The sequence below is a fragment of the Symphalangus syndactylus genome, chromosome 24 (genome assembly GCF_028878055.3).
Source record: "Symphalangus syndactylus isolate Jambi chromosome 24, NHGRI_mSymSyn1-v2.1_pri, whole genome shotgun sequence".
Classification (NCBI taxonomy): Eukaryota; Metazoa; Chordata; class Mammalia; order Primates; family Hylobatidae; genus Symphalangus; species Symphalangus syndactylus.
Window position 1 is genome coordinate 55,485,066 of NC_072446.2, and position 23,599 is coordinate 55,508,664.

The 23,599-nt window shown below is 37.4% G+C and overlaps 1 protein-coding gene across 5 annotated transcripts in view; it reads left to right on the top strand.

Moving 5' to 3' along the window:
- The window catches only part of RALGAPA2 (Ral GTPase activating protein catalytic subunit alpha 2), a 337,491-nt gene that overhangs the window by 132,902 nt on the left and 180,990 nt on the right, over nucleotides 1–23,599 (top strand). For 4 of the 5 annotated variants that reach the window (XM_055265963.2, XM_063634225.1, XM_055265964.2 and 1 more), the window contains 3 exons: nucleotides 15,174–15,367; nucleotides 16,289–16,387; nucleotides 16,622–16,777. In XM_055265963.2, the coding sequence (XP_055121938.1) occupies nucleotides 15,174–15,367; nucleotides 16,289–16,387; nucleotides 16,622–16,777 (449 nt within the window). The remainder of the gene's footprint in view (nucleotides 1–15,173; nucleotides 15,368–16,288; nucleotides 16,388–16,621; nucleotides 16,778–23,599) is intronic. The other variant, XM_063634226.1, reaches the window with a different exon arrangement.

Genomic DNA, 23,599 nt, shown 5'->3' on the forward strand with positions numbered 1-23,599 from the left:
TCACCTGTTTGACCAGGCTGATGAGAACGGGGAGACCATGGAGGAGCTGGGTTTGGTTTTGCTTTGTTTTGTGGAGTGTCAGGAGAGACTCGTGCTCTGAGGAATCAATGCGGGAAAGGCTGACCAGAGCCAAGACTTTTATGGATGCACATTCATGTTCACACACAGATATCTTGTATGAAAACAACCACCACAAAGTAGTAACATGTTAAGAGTGTTATTAAAATGCCAAAAAATATTTAAAAATCATTAACATAAAGGCTAAAATTTGACCTTAAATGGATTTTTTTTTAAACCAAGCAAACTAGTTTTCACTGTGATGTAAAATTTAACCAACGTCTGTGATATTTGTGAAATTCTTGATAGAATATCAGTAAAACTTCATAAAATTAACATACAAAGGTGGTATTCAGTAAAATTCTTTATAGACTAATGATTTTGACTAATAATACTATATATTGATATGAGATTTAACATTTACAAAGAATTTTGAGGCATTCTCTTTGATTCTATATGGGAAGCAGGCCAAGTCTTATCATGTCTGTTTTAGAGATGGGGAAATTGAGACCCAGAGAAATTATTATCAAGCTGGAGTGTGAGTTCCAGAGATGAAACTGGCTTCCAAAATGTTTTGACTCAATGTGCAGTGCTATGTCTACTCCTTTACACTGTGTTCCTGTTAAAATTAAAATTACTGTAAAGCTCTTTCACCTACTTGAGAATCCTTACAGATTATCCAAAAGAAAGTCATCATTGTGATACTATAGGAGGCAAAACTGAAGCTTCAATAGGTTGAACTTACTTAAACATGGACTAGTTTTAATTATTTTTATTGAAAGGGAAGAAAATTAGGTGATTACTTCTTTTGTATGTTCTTTGGAAAGATTAATTTTGATCCCATTTCAGGGTATGTATTGGACAGCTCAATTTAATAAACCTCTGTGAGGTAATTTTATATGATGCACTCCATGTCGTGATTAACTCCTCCAAATACTCAGTTCTTCTTTGAAATACTAATATAGAGAATCAGTACACGCAGTTCAATAGTTCACCTTCTCATCTGTGAAAAGGACGAACTGTAATGTGATAAGGCTTAAGGATTATCACAGTTCTGAATTTAACTTTCTGTTCTTAAGAGAACAATTTCTCTATATATGTTGAAAATAAAACTCAAATGAGCCTGATTTTTAGGACATGCAAAGAGAAACGATTTGATTATATCTTTGTTTCTTATTGAATAATCCTACCAGTTATCAAATGCTTAGAATAATAAACTGCCTCCAAAATCTTAATTCCTTTATCACTGGCAAACTAACAGTTTACTTTTATATTTGCTTTCTCATTAAATCATGTTTGCTGAAAATAAAAGCTAAATTTACTGTGCATTGTCTTAAAGTTTACCTGGGATTTGTTTTAATCAGATGTGGTAAGACATGCAGACATGGAAGTGATTGTCATGGAGGAAGAAGTTTATACTTACGGATCCCTGGAAACAGGGGTCATGCAGGGAAGTACCAGGAGGCAGAAGGAACAAAATGGGGCAACCGCTTTTAGTGTCATTTCTATGGAAATGGCAAGGCAAGGCAGGGTATGCAAATTTAGGATTGCTAATATGAATGACTTCAGTGGGCTCTGAAGCATACGGGCTGTTTCTAGTTTCCTGGTACCCTGTCCTGGCTTGACAGGGCAGGGGATATTGACTTAGTATGTGAGAACTAGAGAAAGGAGGTAGTTGGAGGGTCTGAACTTTGAATTGGTAGGTTTGCATGTGGAAGACATGCTGCCTGGTGAATAGACTTCTATCTCTAGGAATTAGCTAACCCTGGAAGTGGCAGTCCTTCCCTGATCAGCGAGGCCCTAATGCCAGAGCATTGAGAAGACAGAAAATATAGTTAACACATGCAGACATTTAGTTCTGTTGGAATAGTCGGGGGAGGGGGACATTTATGAGTCTACAGCTAAGAATCAGTATTGTCATTTACCTCATCCCTTATTTAACAAGCTTATAGTCTAGAAATACTGATTTAGATGCTATGAGAAATAAAAAGATGAATAAGTCATAAGCCACTATAGTTTTTAAGAGCTTATAAAAAGGACAGAAGACACAACGTTTATCCTAATAGTCACAAATACTGTGATAAATTCTATGACATTTACTTAAAGTTGTAATCATAGAGGTAGACAAATAGGCGGATGGAACAGAAGATAAAATATAGAACTGAGTGCACACAGACATGGAATCATGATATGTGATATATGTGGCTTGTCAGGTCTGACAAGGAAACAGTGTATTGCTCAACAAATTTCTGTGGGACTAGTACTTAGCCATATGGAAAAAAATGAAGTAGAATTCCTACCTCATGCCATGTCCAAAGTCAGTTTCAGGGGGATAAAATACATAAATGTGAAAAGGAAAATTTTAAAACTTTTGGAAGAAAACATCTTTTTTAAAAGGTTCTATGATTTTTTTTTTAAATAGCTAACCATAAAAAAAGTGTCAGTAATTCAACCTCAGCAAAATGAAAACTGTATTACCAGAGAAACTTTTAAGAATTCTGTGGTTTAGCAGAACCACAAAGGGAAAAAGCCAGCTTTGTTGCTCTTTCCTTTCCATGTTCTTGTTAGCTCAGTGATAACTTTTAAGGTAAGGTTTGGTGAGAAATGTTATCCAGCATCTTGGTTTAGTTGGGAGGTTCCAAGGTCTTTCGCTACTGGAATGCCAACTCCAGGAGGGGGAGCCTGTTGTCTGCTATGTGCACAGCTGATTCTTGCTTTCGAGAATAGTGCAGGACAGGAGAGAAGCATTCAGTTACTTGAATCAGTGAACAAATACACTTTAAGCTGCAAGCTGTTGTTTTATATAGCTGAAAAGAACAATTAAATTTTAATTTTTTAGAAATAATATATAAGACAATTTCAAAATCTCTTTTATTTAGTGTGTCTATCACAGTCTTGCATCCAAATGTTATAGAAATTTTTTTTTTACCACTTCTGCTTTTAATTATAGCTGTGAATATGAATTACATCTCCTGTTACCTGCCACTAAAATTGTTTTTCCAAGAATGCTTTGTCAGCATTCTCTGTCACCACCTATATTTTCGGCATTTTCACCAGACTGTGATGTGTTTCGAAGTCATAAAATATTAGAAAGAAAAATAATAATGAAGCTACTGGGGCATTGGTAGCTCACCTTCTAAAATCTTTGCAGTGAGCAGTGGACATCCTTGAAAAGGAGAGGAAGAAGGAGAGGAGAGCCAGGCTGTGCTGGTGGGAGCAGGATGCCATCTTGCTGCTTCTCCACTTGATCATTGACATCCAGGCCAGGCCTGAATTTTCTGGCTCTAGAATTAAGTTGTTTCACTCAGGCCTTTGAGTTTGTTTTTTATGTTTAGTTTTCAAATCAAAAGGAAAATTTTTTTCAGAGACTGAGGCTACATTTCTTTAACACTGTGCCAAGCTTATATAAAATTGCAGCCATATGAAATCACCATTTGGCCATAAATGCTTATTTTGCCAACTACCAAGACTTATTTTGTGGCTGAAATCCTTTCTATATTTGTGAAGTTCTAAACTTTTAGATCTCTTTGTAAAAATTATTTATGTGTTTGGAGAAAGATGATACAATTATGCTTGTAAGAGTTTTCACTTTAGTAAAAAAATTTTAAACACCCGTATAGCATTAAGTAGTAATAAAACAAAAAGATAGTAGGCTAGCATACTAGGCTGCTAATGAAAAATAAAATAAAATAAATATTGGGTATTTTTAGGGTGAACATGAAATTTTCTTAAGTGTCTTAAATTCCCATTTTTAATGAAGTGCTCCTTCACTGAGGAACCCTCTACATGTAAAATGTCAGCATCTGTTCTGTCACTTATGCCACCAGCAGAGGAATTTTGGGCAAAACATTTCAACTCATTAACATTTTTGTTCATAGTAATACTGAGGAAACTCATACAGGCATCTCAGAAACTCCTAAAGAGGTCAGCATACCTTGATAATTTTATGGAGGATGTTGCCTAGGATTTTATCATTGAGGCATGAATTTTTCTGAGTGTAAAGCAGCGTTGAAGCAGATTTTCTATGTAGGATTCTTTCCTAAGTAAGGACATATTCGTTGGCAGGTTGAAAAGAGGTGCAGGTGATGATGAGGTACCTGTCTACATGTACTTGGAGTGGTTACTCAAGCAAAGCTCCAGTGTGATTGGGATTCTGGGGACCAATCTCTGTTTTGGATAGCTGCAGTTTTGGAGTGAAGGTTTAACCAGCGATGAAACAAAGCTGCAAATTATCTAATCCCCTTACTTTTTTTTTCTCCTCAAGGGATTGAAAAATGCCATGACATACTTTATGAGAAAAATAGATGCCATATTATGCTTGTTGTTCACTTGGGGGCTCATGTTGATTCATAAGCATTTATTGATGCTTCAGCATACCTTCTCAGACTAACAGATGCCTGATATTGTACTTACTTTACAGTTTACAATTAGGATGATGAGTCTCTCTTCCGAGGTTTTATAAAAGTCAGAGAACCCAGAAGGCCCATAATTAGGTTTTTTGCGCTCTGCCTTTCAGGCACAGTGTGGAGGAATTCCAGTTTGGATGATATTTGCACATTTTAATGTGTCTCCTGAGTTGAGTAAATGATACTCTTGTGGGAACTACAGGTACGTTTTCCTCTAAGAAGGAACAGTGCTTCTGTGTTTGGGAAGGCCTTTCCATGACACCATGTGCCATCATTATTACATCTTTTTTTGTGTGTGTCTTGGGATCTTTCTATCACTAATTTAATAAGCATAGCTTATTTTAGTGAGCAGCCATTTTTGGACCGGCCCTGGCTCCTTTTCAGATTCATTTTTTTCTTGCCTGTTGTTGCCCTTGTCATTCCTCTACTCGAGTTCCTCAGATCCAGAGATTGTGCTTCGGTTTCTTTGATTAGGCCTTAAAAATGCCAACAACATATACACTCAAGATGACACTCAGTGGGGATTGATAATCGCTTAGAAATCAGTCTGGCTTTATTTGTATGGGGTGAAGAAGAGAACTTTGGGAATAATTATGTTAATAAATTAACACAATGTGTTCTATTCAAAAATTAGGAAAAGAATAACAATATACATGTTAATAAAAAAGGAACTAATAAAGCTGAGAGCATACATGCATGTACTAGAAAACAAATAATAGAAGACACTTAAAAATTGTTCTTTAAAAACACTAATAAAAATAGACAAACAGGCAAGATTGGTCAAGAAAAACATGTTGGAGGTGAAAAGGGAACAACTACAAAACCAATATAAATTTTAAAAATAATACAGTATGCTATTCAAATAGATCTATAAAAATAAAGGATAATTTCTAGCTTTACTAAACCTTCACGTAAAAGAGAAACTTTATCTTTTTCATCCCATTCCATAGAAAGAGAAAGAAATTCACTTCTGTTATCTATCTTGTGTTACCTTGATAACAAACCACACAAGGTCAATATGAAAAAAACATAACTAGAGACCATCTCACTTATAAACATATAAGCAAAAAATTCTAAATAAAGTATCAACAAATGAGATTGAAGAATACTGGAAAAATATCATGTATCGGGCTAAGAGAAGTTCATTCCAGGAATGCAAAAGAAAAGCGTATGAGAAAGATATCCAATAGATCCCAATTGAGGAACAGTCTGTAAAGCCAGTACTCCTTAAAACCATGAAGCTCATCGAAAACAAAGTTTTAAGAAAACTCACAGTCAAAAGGAGGCTATGGAGACTGACAGCTATTTGTTGTGTGATATCCTGGATGAGATCCTGGAAGAGAAAAAAGAATTACGTAAAAACTAAGGAAATCTCAATGAAGTGTAGACTTTATAATAATCTTTTAGTATTGGTTTGTTGTAATAAATAATCCATTCAAATATAAGATGTTAATAGTGGAGAAATTAGATATGGAGTATATGGGAACTCTATATTATTGTCACAATTTTTTATGAATCCAAAATTGTTCTTAAAAAATAAATTTTATTTTAAAATAATTCAGGAAAAAATTACCAAATATAAATGCATTAAAGCCAACAACAAAAATTATAAAATAAGTGGCTTTTAAAAATAAACAAGAGAAATGAGTAACAAAGACATTACAAATTATAATAATGCATATTATTAAAGACAGTAGAGTGAACAAACACAAATAGCCCCACTTATTCTCCAAACCCTACCTAAGCCACATTGAAAGGATTTATATTAAATAAGACATAAATCCACAAGGACAAAGATGGCAGGAGAAAGACAGTAGCAACCAACTTCTTGAAGTTGTAGAACAGGTGGCCTGTGGTAAATTAATTGGCAGACCTGAGAATATTAAATCCTGTGTCAGTAGTAGGGAAAGCCACGAAACAACTTGACTTATATTAATGCGGGTTCTCTAAAAGGGTTAGAAAATTTCCCATACCGGGTAGCTACAGAAATAGGAGGTGATGATGGGGCTAAAAACAGGAAGACTGTAAGTCTGTTTAAGAACTAGTTAGAGCTCTGTTGCCATGGGCCACTGCTTTTTCACCCTAGAAAATGGTGAAAGTAAATTAGGGGGGTTCTGGCTTGGAGTCACCAACACATCTGAGTGCAGAGATGCTGTCTTGAAAACAGAGGGATTAAAGGAGAGTTTTCATACTCTTTGAGCAGGAGAGAGTCTTTTGAATTCCAGAAAAAAAAAAAAAAATCTCAACATACATATATCTGAGGTTCTTCAGGAATACAGTGAAACTGACCAAAGACCATGCCTGCTTATGGTCTCTGCTTCAATTCAGTCTTGAGCATGTAGAGCTGTCAAATATGTTGTTGGAGAAATGAGTTTAAACTTGAGGAAAGAGATCCAGGCCAGAAATGGGCATGTAGAGCTGTGAGTATATGGATGGCATTCAAATATGTATGGCAGTAAGTCTGTATGAGATTAAAAGGGGCATGAGAGAAGACAAAAGCTCCAGGGCCCTTCAGTGTCCACAGTCTGTGAGAGGAAGAAGCACCAGCAAAAGAAGAAGACCAGGTGAGAGTCACATCTGGGGGTCAAATGGTTGAAGCATTTCAGAAAGGAGACATGATTACTTGAATCAAATGCTGCTGAGGACTGGACATTGAGCACTGCATTAAATAACATGAAAGTCTTTGGTGGCCTACTCAAGCACCATGCCAGTGGAGAAGAGGGATAGAACACATGGGGGCTGAGGCTATGACACATGAGAACAGAGACTGAACTTTGTGCAAAGGCTGCAGGTTGGAGATGTGGAATCCAGAATTTTATAACTGAGCTGCGGGAGATTAGAGGAATGTGCTTGGTCATGGAAGCAAATAGAGACAGAATTGTCTAAAAAGGGCCTGAGGAAGAAGCGTTAAATGCTGCAATGAAGTCAAAAGGATGAAGAGTGAGAAAATACAATGTGCAGTTAAAATGCTTGCCTCTGTTGATTATTACATACATACTATGAAATAAATTTTTTTGTCATAATACATCATTCTTTAAGTGGTGCCTGTCTGTCTTTGGCTGCTTTTCCGTTTACTCTAAAAATCCAAAGGCTCATTTTAGAAAGCTAGAGACTTACTCAAATCAGTCTTCTAGCCTTTACTCATCCTAAAGCAACAGGTATCCAAAGAATAAAATTCTATAACTTAATCGATAAAATTAGATATACATGTAAATCATTAAATTCTTGATTAACTATTTGTTTTCAATGCACAGTTTCATATTTCATAATTAAATATATATTACAAAGACATTCTATGCCTTGAACTTGTTAGCACACTCCTATCTCACAGTCTTTGCTCTAGCTCTTCTCCCTGACTTCCCCACAGAGTTGCACAGCCCATTTGCACATCGTCTTCAAGTTCGAGTCACATATCACCGCATGCTTAAAATCTTTAGTCATTGGAGAACTGCAAACGAAAACCTCAGTGAGATACTGCTCCATGCCTATGAGAATGGTTAAAATTTTAAAAACCAACAGTATCAAGTTCTAGCAAGGATGTAGAACAAGTGGAACTCTCTCATACTTTGCTTGCAGGAGTGCAAACCCTAACAGCACTTTGGACAACAGTTTGACAGTTTCTTTCTTCAGTTTAATGTTTATTAAGCATACGCTTATGACTGGACCCAGGAATCTCACTCCTAGATATTTACTTAAGAGAAATGTAAACATATGTTAATGCAAAAGCTTGCACATGAATGTTTATGGCAACTGTATTCATAATTGCCAAAAACAGGAACAAATCTAAATATCTACAGGTGAATGGATAAACTATGACACATCTATAAAATAGAATATTAATCAGTGATAAGAAGAGACAACTGATACCCACAACTGTACAGATGAATCTCAAATGCATTTTACTGAGTGAAAGAAACCAGACAGAAAGGCTACAAACTGTAGGATTTCATTCATGTGACATTCTGGAAAAGGCAAAACTATAGGAACAGAAAACAAAGCAGTGGTTCCAAGAGGCTGAGAATAGAGGAAGGGGACCAATTATGAAGGAGCACTTTTTGGAGTGATTTGATCCTCCGTATTTCAATTATCGTGGCAGTTTATGGCAACAGTTGCATGAGCGTATACATTCCTTAAAACTCCTTAAACCTGTCCAGTCTACAGCTCCCAGTGTGAGCGACGCAGAAGACAGGTGCTTTCTGCATTTCCAGCTGAGGTACCGGGTTCATCTCACTGGGGAGTGCCAGACAGTGGGTGCAGGACAGTGGGTGCAGCGCACTGTGTGTGAGCTGAAGCAGGGCAAGGCATTGCCTCACCCAGGAAGTGCAAAGGGTCAGGGAATTCCCTTTCCTAGTCAAAGAAAGGAGTGACAGACGGCACCTGGAAAATCGGGTCACTCCCACCCTAATACTGCACTTTTCCAATTGGCTTAACAAATGGCACACCAGGAGATTATATCCTGCACCTGGCTCGGAGGGTCCTACGCCCATGGAGTCTGACTCATTGCTAGCACAGCAGTCTGAGATCAAACTGCAAGGTGGCAGCAAGGCTGCGGGAGGGCGCCCGCCACTGCCGAGGCTTGAGTAGGTAAACAAAGCGGCCAGGAAGCTCTAACTGGGTGGAGCCCAACACAGCTCAAGGAGGCCAGCCTGCCTCTGTAGGCTCCACCTCTGGGGGCAGGGCACAGACAGACAAAAAGATAGCAGTAACCTCTGCAGACTTAAATGTCCCTGTCTGACAGCTTTGAAGAGAGTAGTGGTTCTCCCAGCACGCAGCTTGAGATCTGAGAACAGGCAGACTACCTCCTCAAGTGGGTCCCTGACCCCCGAGTAGCCTAACTGGGAGGCACCCCCTAGTAGGGGTGGACTGACACCTCACATGGCTGGGTACTCCTCTGAGACAAAACTTTCAGAGGAATGATCAGGCAGCAGCGTTTGCAGTTCACCAATATCTGCTGTTCTGCAGCCTCGGCTGCTGATACCCAGGCAAACAGGGTCTGGAGTGGACCTCCAGCAAACTCCAACAGACCTGCAGCTGAGGGTCCTGACTGTTAAAAGGAAAACTAACAAACAGAAAGGGCATCCACACCAAAAACCCATCTGTACATCACCATCATCAAAGACCAAAGGTAGATAAAACCACAAAGATGGGGAAAAAACAGAGCAGAAAAACAAGAAACTCTAAAAATCAGAGCGCCTCTCCTCCTCCAAAGGAACGCAGCTCCTCACCAGCAACGGAACAAAGCTGGACGGAGATCGACTTTGACGAGTTGAGAGAAGAAGGCTTAAGAAGATGAAACTACTCCGAGCTAAAGGAAGAAGTTCGAACCAATGGCAAAGAAGTTAAAAACCTTGAAAAAAAATTAGGTGAATGGCTAACTAGAATAACCAATGCAGAGAATTCCTTAAAGGACCTGATGGAGCTGAAAACCACAGCACGAGAACTAAGTGACAAATGCACAAGCCTCAGTAGCTGATGCAATCAACTGGAAGAAAGGGTATCAGTGATGGAAGATGAAATGAATGAAATGAAGCGAGAAGAGAAGTTTAGAGAGAAAAGAATAAAAAGAAATGAACAAAGCCTCCAAGAAATATGGAACTATGTGAAAAGACCAGACCTATGTCTGATTGGTGTACCTGAAAGTGACGCGGAGAATGGAACCAAGTTGGAAACCACTCTGCAGGATATTATCCAAGAGAACTTCCCCAATCTAGCAAGGCAGGCCAACATTCAAATTCAGGAAATAGAGAGAATGCCACAAAGATACTCCTCGAGAAGAGCAACTCCAAGACACATAATTGTCAGATTCACCAAAGTTGAAATGAAGGAAAAAGTGTTAAGGGCAGCCAGAGAGAAAGGTCGGGTTACCCACAAAGGGAAGCTCATTAAACTAACAGCTGATCTCTTGGCAGAAACTCTACAAGCCACAAGAGAGTGTGGGCCAATATTCAACATTCTTAAAGAAAAGAATTTTCAACTCAGAATTTCATATCCCGCCAAACTAAGCTTCATAAGTGAAGGAGAAATAAAATACTTCACAGACAAGCAAATGCTGAGTGATTTTGTCACCACCAGGCCTGCCCTAAAAGAGCTCCTGAAGGAAGCACTAAACATGGAAAGGAACAACCGGTACCAGCCACTGCAAAAACATGCCAAATTGTAAAGACCATCGAGGTTAGGAAGAAACTGCATCAACTAACGAGCAAAATAACCAAGTAACATCATAATGACAGGATCAAATTCACACATAACAATATTAACTTTAAATGTAAATGGGCTAAATGCTCCAATTAAAAGACACAGCCTGGCAAACTGGATAAAGAGTCAAGACCCATCAGTTTGCTGTATTTAGGAAACCCATCTCACATGCAGTGACACACATAGGCTCAAAATAAAGGGATGGAGGAAGATCTACCAAGCAAATGGAAAACAAAAAAAGGCAGGGATTGCAATCATAGTCTCGGATAAAACAAACTTTAAACCAACAAAGATCAAAAGAGACAAAGAATGCCATTACATAATGGTAAAGGGATCAATTCAACAAGAAGAGATAACTATCCTAAATATATATGCACCCAATACAGGAGCACCCAGATTCATAAAGCAAGTCCTTAGTGACCTACAAAGAGACTTAGACTCCCACACAATAATAATGGGAGACTTTAACACCCCACTGTCAACATTAGACAGATCAGCAAGACAGAAAGTTAACAAGGATATCCAGGAATTGAACTCAGCTCTGCACCAAGTGGACCTAATAGACATCTACAGAACTCTCCACCCCAAATCAACAGAATATACGTTCTTTTCAGCACCACACCACACCTATTCCAAAATGGACCACATAGTTGGAAGTAAAGCACTCCTCAGCAAATGTAAAAGACAGAAATTATAACAAACTGTCTCTCAGACCACAGTGCAATCAAACTAGAACTCAGGATTAAGAAACTCACTCAAAACCGCTCAACTACATGGAAACTGAACAACCTGCTCCTGAATGACTACTGGGTACAAAACCAAATGAAGGCAGAAATAAAGATGTTCTTTGAAACCAACGAGAACAAAGACACAACATACCAGAATCTCTGGGACACATTCAAAGCAGTGTGTAGAGGGAAACTTATAGCACTAAATGCCCACAAGAGAAAGCAGGAAAGATCTAAAATTGACACCCTAACATCACAATTAAAAGAACTAGAGAAGCAAGAGCAAACACATTCAAAAGCTAGCAGAAGGCAAGAAATAACTAAGATCAGAGCAGAACTGAAGGAAATAGAGACATAAAAAACCCTTCAAAAAATCAATGAATCCAGGAGCTGGTTTTTTGAAAAGATCAACAAAATTGATAGACCGCTAGCAAGACTAATAAAGAAGAAAAGAGAGAAGAATCAAATAGACGCAATAAAAAATGACAAAGGGAATATCACCACTGATCCCACAGAAGTACAAACTACCATCAGAGAATACTAAAAACACCTCTACGCAAATAAACTAGAAAATCTGGAAGAAATGGATAAATTCATGACACATACACCCTCCCAAGACTAAACCAGGAAGAAGTTGAATCTCTGAATAGACCAATAACAGGCTCTGAAATTGGGGCAGTAATTAATAACTTACCAACCAAAAAAAGTCCAGGACCAGATGGATTCACAGCCTAATTCTACCAGAGGTACAAGGAGGGGCTGGTACCATTCCTTCTGAAACTATTCCAATCAATAGAAAAAGAGGGAATCCTCCCTAACTCATTTTATGAGGCCAGCATCATCCTGATACCAAAGCCTGGCAGAGACACAACAAAAAAAGAGAATTTTAGACCAATATCCCTCATGAACATTGATGCAAAAATCCTCAATAAAATACTGGCAAACCAAATCCAGCAGCACTTCAAAAAGCTTATCCACCATGATCAAGTGGGCTTCATCCCTGGGATGCAAGGCTGGTTCAACATACGAAAATCAATAAACGTAATCCAGCATATAAACAGAACCAAAGACAAAAACCACATGATAATCTCAATAGATGCAGAAAAGGCGTTTGACAAAATTCAACAACGCTTCATGCTAAAAACTCTCAATAAATTAGGTATTGATGGGACGTATCTCAAAATAATAAGACCTATCTATGACAAACCCACAGCCAATATCATACTGAATGGACAAAAACTGGAAGCATTCCCTTTGAAAACTGGCACAAGACAGGGATGCCCTCTCTCACCACTCCTATTCAACATAGTGTTGGAAGTTCTGGCCAGGGCAGTCAGGCAGGAGAAGGAAATAAAGGGTATTCAATTAGGAAAAGAGGAAGTCAAATTGTCCCTGTTTGCAGATGACATGATTGTATATCTAGAAAACCCAATCGTGTCAGCCCAAAATCTCCTTAAGCTGATAAGCAACTTCAGCAAAGTCTCAGGATACAAAATCAATGTGCAAAAATCACAAGCATTCTTATACACCAATAACAGACAAACAGAGAGCCAAATCATGAGTGAACTCCCATTCACAATTGCTTCAAAGAGAATAAAATACCTAGGAATCCAACTTACAAGAGATGTGAAGGACCTCTTCAAGGAGAACTACAAACCACTGCTCAACGAAATAAAAGAGGATACAAACAAATGGAAGAACATTCCATGCTCATGGGTAGGAAGAATCAATATCGTGAAAATGGCCATACTGCCCAAGGTAATTTATAGATTCAGTGCCATCCCCATCAAGCTACCAATGACTTTCTTCACAGAATTGGAAAAAACTACTTTAAAGTTCATATGGAACCAAAAAAGAGCCTGCATCGCCAAGTCAGTCCTAAGCCAAAAGAACAAAGCTGGAGGCATCACGCTACCTGACTTCAAACTATACTATAAGGCTACAGCAACTAAAACAGCATGGTACTGCTACCAAAACAGAGGTATAGACCAATGGAACAGAACAGAGCTCTCAGAAATAATGCCGCATATCTACAACTATCTGATCTTTGACAAACCCGACAAAAACAAGCAGTGGGGAAAGGATTCCCTATTTAATAAATGGTGCTGGGAAAACTGGCTAGCCATATGTAGAAAGCTGAAACTGGATCCCTTCCTTACACCTTATACAAAAATTAATTCAAGGTGGATTAAAGACTTAACTATTAGACCTAAAACCATAAAAACCCTAGAAGAAAACCTAGGCAATACCATTCAGTACATAGGCATGGGCAAGGACTTCATGTCTAAAACACCAAAAGCAATGACAACAAAAGCCAGAATTGACAATTGGGACCTAATTAAACTAAAGAGCTTCTGCACAGCAAAAGAAACTACCATCAGAGTGAACAGGCAACCTACAGAATGGGAGAAAATTTTTGCAACCTACTCATCTGACAAAGGGCTAATATCCAGAATCTACAAAGAACTCAAACAAGTTTTACAAGAAAAAAACAACCCCATCAAAATGTGGGCAAAGGGTATGAACAGACACTTCTCAAAAGAAGACATTTATGCAGCCAAAAAACACATGAAAAAATGCTCATCATCACTGGCCATCAGAGAAATGCAAATCAAAACCACAATGAGATACCATCTCCTACCAGTTGGAATGGCGATCATTAAGAAGTCAGGAAACAACAGGTGCTGGAGAGGATGTAGAGAAATAGGGACACTTTTACACTATTGGTGGGACTGTAAACTAGTTCAACCATTGTGGAAGTCAGTGTGGTGATTCCTCAGGGATCTAGAGCTAGAAAGACCATTTGACCCAGCCATCCCATTCCTGGGTATATAACCAAAGGATTATAAATCATGCTGCTATAAAGACACATGCACAGGTATGTTGATTGTGGCACTATTCACAATAGCAGAGTTGGAACCAACCCAAATGTCCAACAACGATAGACTGGATTAAGAAAATGTGGCACATATACACCATGGAATACTATGCAGCCATAAAAAATGATGAGTTCATGTCCTTTGTAGGGACATGGATGAAGCTGGAAACCATCATTCTCAGCAAACTATCACAAGGACAAAAAACCAAACACCGCATGTTCTCACTCATAGGTGGGAACTGAACAATGAGAACACTTGGACACAGGAAGGGGAACATCACACACTGGGGACTGTTGTGGGGTGGGTGGAGGGGGGAGGGATACCATTAGGTGATATACCTAATGCTAAATGACAAGTTAATGGGTGCAGCACACCAACATGGCACATGTATACATATTTAACAAACCTGCACATTGTGCACGTGTACCCTAAAACTTAAAGTATAATAATAATAAAATTAAAAAAAAAAAAAACTCCTAAACCTGAAAGGGATGGAAATTTCTCGTATGCACATTTCACCCCCATGAACCTGACCTAACAACAACAACCACCACAGATGTTACTGCAGCATTGAGGCTTCCCTGGCCACCCATTTCTGTGGCACTGTTTCCCACCCATCCTGCTCAAGCGTCTCCCTCTTCCTCTCCCCTGATTTATAAAACCCATCACAGAGTCTCCAGGAACTGTTATGTCATGTCTTAGCTTGTTGCTCTTTTAGTTTGAAGAATCCAAATCATTTGACCTTTCTTCATTGATCCTGCTTTTCTCTCCTTTTAAATTCTCAGCTGTTTCACATTTTTTGCCTTAATTATTTTACTTTGAATACCTAAGATAATTTGCCTGAAAGAAAAAAGGTATGATGAAATCAAGATTGTTTACAGGGTTAACAGACACGTTTTTCTGCATAGATAGCAGCGAGTGCCTCGCAGATGACTGTAGTATAATCGCCGGGGGGAGCCTCACTGGTTGGCACCCAGACTCTGCTGCTGTGTTATGGCGAAGGGTCTTGGGGATCCTCGGAGATGTGAATAACATCCAGTCACCCAAGATCCATGCCAGAGTTTTCTGCTATCTCTATGAACTCTGGTACAAACTAGCAAAGGTAAGTCCTGCTATGTTACTTTTTATTCTAATCCAGGAAAATGGTCTTATCATTTAATGTAAAAACTGTGTTGCAGTTAACTACTGAACATATTCTGAAACACAAGTGGTACATTTAGACAAAGTACATTTGATTATCAAAGAATAATCATATATAACATGACTATTTTATAAATGCAACAGTTATTTCATTTAGTGCAAAAGTAGAATATTGCTATAGGATATTAAATACAGGAGGTTAAGTAGTTCTAGTTACTCTCTTTATAAAAGTGATACTGGTTGTATACAATTTGAAAAATGTAGACAAATACAAAGAAGAAAATTAACATCACTATTCATAGAAATAGCCAATATTAATATATAGTCTTCTTTCTTTTTACGAAAGTAGAATCTTAGAGTACATACAATTTATTTTTTTATTTTTTGAAATGGAGTCTTGCCCTGTCGCCCAGGCTGGAGTGCAGTGGTGCCATATTGTCTCACTGCACCCCTCTGCCTCCCGGGTTCAAGCAAGTCTCCTGCCTCAGCCTCCTGAGTAGTAGATACAGTTTTTATTCTGATTTTTATTTGGGTTCTGACATTCACATGTTATTAATTCTTTTTTCAAAATCATGGTTCATGTTTGTTCAGTGTAACTCATTAAAACGTTACTTATCGTTTGGAATTCAGGACCTCCCCAGCCATTAGCGTTCAAGGAAAAACAATGCCTTTGTTTTGTATATAAATCTAAAACCACATACCGTAAGCCAAACATATAATTCAAAAGGATAATCTCACAATAAAAGAGAAACTTGTAAATATTACAGGTTTTCACTTATAGAAATTTAACTGAAAGCAGCTATATGGTCACAGAAGACTGTTGAAATACTGTTGGGATAAACGTAATGTTACCTACCCTAAAATTCTCCTCTTTGTGAATTAGATACGGGATAATCTAGCAATAAGCCTGGATAACCAGTCTTCTCCATCTCCTCCAGTTTTGATCCCACCACTCAGAATGTTTGCATCATGGCTATTTAAGGCAAGTGGATATTTGTTTATTCCTTTATTGCAATTTCCTCTTCCTTTCTGAAATTGAGTTTGAAAAATGTAATTGCCCAAGACTGCATGTTTTGAAGACAGGCTGGGTCTTACTAAAGTCACTGCATCCCACATGTCCATAAACAACTCTTAAGGAAAACTGAGAAGTAAATGAAATGTTGAAATGCTCTGCACCTGGGCTTGATTTAATCTGGAAACATCATCTCCTTGACAGGCGGTGACACTGCCAAATAAATATAAGGAAGGCAAACTGCAAGCCTACAGGCTGATCTGTGCCATGATGACCAGACGCCAGGACGTTCTGCCAAACTCAGATTTCCTGGTGCATTTTTACCTTGTGATGCACCTGGGATTAACCAGCGAGGATCAGGTATTCTGCGACTCCTTTATTGTGATTGCCCATTAATTGGAAATAGCATATCACTCTTTAAAGGCATTAGTAATATTTATGAAAATACATCAGAAGTGTTGAATTTCTCAGTAGTTTCAACTCGTTTACACCCAGCAAGCCCAATGGTCTTTCAAAAATGTAAATCAGGTTTCACATCCCTGCTTCTTCTCCCCACTGACTTTGCAACTGCATTGTGCCAACTAAATTTTAATTATATTCTATGGCCTCTATGATCTAACCTCTGCCTTTGTTGTCAACCTCAAAATAACTATTATAACCACTTTTTGTTTGTGTTCTGCATTAAATATGGTTTGAAGAAAGTGGTACTGATCATTTAAAAATGTTTGAAAATTGTTGTTTTAGTAGTTAGGATGTTTTTGTGAAAGACTTTACCTGTAAGGTAGAAGACGAGTCCAGACATTTCTTGATAAGGAGTTATTTTAATTTCTCCCACTGCAATTTAAGTTTGGTTCAAGTTAGAACAGAAAGGCCCAAGGAGCCACTAGCTACCTCTTCCTCCTTGTAGGCCCTGGGTTTGGGAGATAGGATGTGGCCAGACCCTGACCTTCCTTCCTTGGGAAGACTTCTGCCAGTTGAGGGAGATACGGATAAGGACACATGGATTCTTGACTTGATTTGGGATATCAAGCAGGCAAGTGATGTGATTGATTTATGCTTCACAGAGATTCTGGACTGCATTTGGAAGATGGATTTGAAAATGTGATAGTAGGATAGAATCAGAGATTGGCCTGTAGATGGAGAATAATTAGGAAGTGTTTAATACAGATTTTAAAAAATGATAAGAACTAAGCCAGTAGCATTGGGGATGGAAAGAAAGGAATAGAAAAGATTCAAGAAATTTAAAGGCATTTCATTTTATTACTAGGTTTTCTTAACCAATATAGAGGTATAGAGAGTGTTTGAGATTTACCCTTTAAATTGTAAATACTTGTTAATGAACTTGAATCATTTATTAACTATCAAGTAACTGTCCTTTCTGCATTTTCTGTATTCATTGAAGGTATGATGCAGACACACAGACCTTTTGATACCCCAGGGTACATGTAAGAAGTTATTCTCCTGATAAGCAAACTTTTTTTGTTGCTTTAGAATGTACTTGAATTTAAAGAGTTTGCAGTATGTATTTCCCAATACTTACTTTGAGCTTTAAAAATCATTGAACTCTTACATGAAATAATAACCATACTGTCCTAGTGAGTAGTCTGTCATATTCATTGTGATTTTAGCAGTGTATAGAGGACATCCATGTAGCAGGCTGGCTTAGACCCATAATCTCATTTATTTCCTAGATAAATGTAGAAATAGGGACATAGAGTAGAATTGTTTGTACTCCCTGCTCAAATATTTTACGGCCATCATTGCAAGTGGAAGCATCTTTTACAGAATGATGCAACTCAGGGTATGTGGAGGATTGTGGGGTATAGAAAAGACAATTAACTCTCAGATAATAATGAACTCCTTCAGTGAAAGAAACAAAAGAGGAAGGTTTACTTAACAATACTCAGAGAAGCCTTTTGCTAATATTTTGCAGGAAAAAAATTTACTTGGAAATAATAATCAACTATAGATCCTTCTCATTTTATAAAAACAAGTAAGTTAGCAGTAAACAATGTTCCTTAGAATGAGTTTTTTAGAAAGTCACATAAATGAGTTTAGAATTATCTTTCTGTTTTAAGATATGTTGATGTGGAAATGAAACAGTAAAATGAGATGAAATAAGAGCATATTATATAGCATTTGAGAACCTGAAAGAAATTATTTTATAAATCATTTTCAAGAAATATGATTTTATAGTACAGACAAAAGAATTTCCAAATTTTGTGCTTAAAATTGTTTTTACATCTTAATGCATATTATGTTTTTAATTAAGTTAAGGCTCAATATCTTTTATAGTCATAGTGGAATACATAAATCTTAAAAGATGGTCCAATGCTAACAGTAATCCCAACATTCAGACTTCTAAGACAAAATGAGGATATCATAAATCTCTATTTAAAATCAGCCTATTGTTTAGGCTGTTAGAAGCTTGAATTTTTATGTGAGTTTAATAGAGTTGACTGTTTTGTTTAACCTTAATGACTATTGTTATATATTTTAGAAGCCCTGACTGTCTGCCAAACAGAATTACTCTAAGTAAACTTTATTCCTTTGCCAGAACGCAGAAGACCTAATGAAAGAAACTTTTTTTCATTTAAGTTAAGAAATGTCTCTGGTAATTAGTTTAACTTTTGATCCACATGTCTAAATAGATCATAGTGGTTGTTCCATAACATGTAATTCTGGAAACACATGTTATATTAATTATAAAAAGAAAAGAAAGCATTTACGGTAGAGAATACAGTTAAATTCAATTTTTCAATTAACAAACTATGTACCTGTGACTGGTACTATCTCAGGGCTTCTTTCTATTTTGTGAGAATTCTCAAAGGGCCACACTTTTATGTATCCTAGCAGTAAAAGGATTTATTTCTGCAGAGAGAACCTTATGAAAGATGTCCTGTGTTTTTAAATAAATAATCATAAATAATTGTTTAAAATTGAACATTATCAGTTTTGTCTCACAAATAAAATCCAAGGTGGTTTTCTTCCTTTTGCCTCTGGGTGGCACACTTGTCTGCACGATGCAGCTTTGTGGTTCATGGGCCTTTGAACATTATGCTGTGTATGGCTTGGTTGTTTCATGAAGTTCTTTCTTAAATCTAAAGGTATCAAAATTATGTCAGTAGTGACCAGTAAAGTGTTGAATTAAGTAAGTTATAAGATGCTAAAAAATATTTTCAAACATAATGATGTTCATAGTAATTGAAGACATTTTTTAGTTTAAAAAACAATTTGTAAAGTAGATGTCTCACAAGTTGTGTTCTCTGACAATCCTGGAAAGTTATAGTTTCATCTAATATGATAGAAAATTTATTATGTAAACAGACATGACCATTTGTATCTTAAAAAATAATAATACATATACCAAACAGCCAGAAAAATGTAGTGCATTCCAAAACAACTATTTTTAGTATTTTTAACCAGTTTTAGTTATCCTAATAACTTATGTAATACTAACACAATGAATCTATCAAGTAGTATTTCCCATGGTACATATGTAACATGGGTTCATGGTTGATTGGTGTGATCAAAAACATGGTTTGAAATGGCTTTATCTTTTCATTGACAATGAATTTTTTTAAAAAAATTGATGTTAGTGGTTTACAAAATAATTAGGATTATAAACAGTTCCAAAATAACTATAAATTTTGAAGAAAATTTGGCGTGACTTTCAGGGCTACCCAGCCTGCCTGTGAAGGAGTCTCCCAGAGTGCTTCCCTCTGCTCAGCTGCTTTGTGTCTGAGGGTGGGCTGGTGATGGTGCTTAGGGGTATTTATTTCTTCAGCACTCACAGTGCTGTACTCTGTGCTGGGGACTGCATGATGTTGTACCATTGAATCTTCTCTGCAATTCAATTCAGTAAATACCATGGCCTATTTTATTTTATTTATTTATTTTTTTTAGAGATGGGGTATCACTCCACTGCCCAGGCTGGAGCACAGTGACGCAATCATAGCTCAATGGGCTCAAGCAATCCTCCCGTCTTGGCCTCCCAAAATGCTGGGATTACAGGTGTGAGCCATAGTACCCAGGCCCCTGAGGCCCATTTTATAAATAATGAAGCTTCAAAAAAATATCTAAAACTTTTGCCCAGTGCCACAGGCTGAAAAGGCTGTTAGAATTCACATACAGCCTTGGCTTATTCCACCAGGTATGTTTATTTTTTATTGATTCACAGCTAGCATATTGGTCCAACAGCCTTGATGTTGTTTCTCCGTTCTGTTTTATTTTGTCTGGGCTCTGCCCTTGGTCCTACTCCACTTCAGAATCCTCCTTATTAAACTACCCCACCCCAACCTGGAAAGGCCTTTCCACAGTTGCCTTCTCAGTTCTTCATCATCCTCCAGTTTCTCTTCTAAAGCTGTTTCTTGTTCTCAGTTTTTCCTAACACTTAAACAGCTTTTTCACCTCAGAATTCCCCAAAATAGTTTGACATGAAAGGACCTATGATTTGGATTTATTAAAAACAGTTTCTATTAATTTCATGATTATTTAAAACAGATGGAAAGATCAATATGTGTGAAATGGAAAAGGACAGTTGAGGAAAGGAATTTTATTTTCATGTTTGTAAGAACATGTATCACAGACTGGAAGGTTTTCTTTGCTTAAAATAAGTGAACTATTTTTTAACAATGACTTACAGATTTAATGTCTTAATGTAATTTGTCTGTTATACATCAAAGTTAAATTCTCTTTTAAATGCAAAGCCTACATTAATGTAAAATTATTGTTGCAAATTTGCTTATAGACATTTTGGGAAATGTGGGTCTTTGTCATTTTCATCTATAATATTGTGTTTTATAATGCACCAAAAAAGCATGAGGCCTCTCTCCAATGCAGAAGTGTTTGTTGTTCTGCCCTGAGGTAACATATTTGGATCATAACAGCATAAAGTTAAGATCTAGTGTAATAGAGTGTGATAAAGTGTATTGGTTAAGAGCATGGACCTCAAGTCAGCTTGTCTGATTTCCAGTCTTGGCTTTGTTACTTATTAGCCAAATCATTTGAGTTTGCTGTGCCCTGGCTCCCTTATCTATTGAATGAGAATAATAATAGTGCCTACCTTAGAGGGTTGTTTGAAGACCTGAAAGAGGTAAAGCATGTAATGCGTTCAGTCTGGATCATGGATATGATCCCTCAGTAAGCATGAGCTCTTGTAATAATATTAAGGGTGAGGAGAAGAATAGCAACACCATCATTTATTTCTGATATCTTAAAGTGTTGATTTGTTTTCTTTCTCCATACGTTTTCTTACTTTGAACATAATGATTTGACTAAAAAACATAACTAGGCATTGTGGAATTTTACAATGTGTGGAGAAATAACCACTCCCTGTGCTGTAGACAGACATACCGATTGATACATTTGTTTTATCCATGTATGCTTATGATCCAGAAATGCTTCTTTTGTGTCCATGGCCATTGGCTCACTTTCCCTCACTTTTCACCCCACCCAGTGAGCCTCTGTACAAGGAAAGCTAGAAAGCTGAACACTGCATGTCCCAGACTCCTTGCAGCTGGGTTGGCATTGACCCAGGTTCTGTCCAGCAGAGACACCAGCCAACATGGCACTTGAAGGTAGATGTGGGGAGTGGTGGGCAGCAGCACAGGAGGAGCTGGGTCCTCCTGTCATGGAGGTTCTGCTCCGGCACCACCATCACTGGTGAGATGAGCAGACAGTGGGCTCTGCTGTAACAGCCTTGTGATGTGGCTGGGTGTTTCTGCTTACCAACGTTTTCCTGGCTGTGGAGATTTGTGATTGGTTCCCTGGCATTTCTAGACATTCTATAAACCATCTAATACCCTCATAGAAATCTCTTTCTTAATCTCAAAACAGTGGATTCTCTTGCCTGCAAGTAAGACCCTGGCTCAGCCGGTAACTGCTCTGCAAAGTGCTGTGCTGGTCACTGGCAATACATGATCAACACTGGTTCATATCTCAGTTGCTGAATGCACTTGAGCGTTAATTTAATTTTTGTATTTTTAAAATTTTAGCCACTTATTTTGTAGGCAATAATATTTAGCTCGTAGGAACATTTTGCTTTCATTTAACTCCACATTTTTATGAATGTTTTGTCACATCAATGTTAAAAAAACCATAATTTTAAACATCATATATAGAGCAGTATTTTATCACAGAAGTCAAAGTAGTTCATGATTTTCTTAACGGATGTTACAACCCCCTCTCATGAGGTATATGATGGAATAATATAATAATAAACAGTCGTTTGTAAAAAGATCCCATGAGGCCCCTCAGTGAGCATTAAGACTCAGCAGTGAGCTTTGAAAGCAAGGTGCAGGGGTGATACTTGTAAATTGGCCGTACCCAACTCTTTTAATAACCCCAGACAGCCTGTATCATACAGTCATATGTAATAATTGCATCACCTTTTCTCAGACAAAGAATTGTTCTTTGCTGAAAATTTAGACTTGTAACTATAGAACCATATATGTTAGATAAACATAAATTTCAAAGTATATTTAAGGTGAAACATAAATGAGTATTCAGTTCCAGAAAAGGTAAAGAATTAGGATGGCAAATTGGAGGCCTTGTTTATCTCAAATCCCTGGAAGTAATTTTAATACATGTCTCTAAAGTGCTCATTCTGTACAGCAAGTGATTTTACCAAGGTTTTAATTTATAGGATTTTAACTCAGCACTAGCAGATAAAGTACTTATTTGTGAATTTGAAGATCTACTGATGTTCCAAGAATGAAATAATAACCTTGATGTGTATCAGTAGAGGAACTTTAGACCTTTAGAAGGCTAACTTTGTTAAAGCTTCATTTAAAAACAGTTTAAAAAAAAACTATAGGTTTATACAACGAGTAAAAATAGGACTAATGTGGGGCCTTATTCCTAAGGTTTTTAAGAATTGGAAAATGTACTTCCAAGAATTCAGGATATAAGATGGCTTCAGAATATATTGACTTCCAAGAATAACATATGACTCTCATGGATGGCAGGCCTGATACTGGGAACTAAAATACCTTAGAGCTAGACTCAGCTTTGTCACTCACTGGCCATGGGGCCCTCACCTATCCACAAGTAGTCAAGTGAATGAATTGGGCTAGAGAGCCTCTCAGACCCTTTCCCATTAAGCATTCTTAGATCCTCTGATTTATTTTTAGGCATTTTATTATTAGAGTCACATCACTCCTTCCTAAATGTGGCACAAAG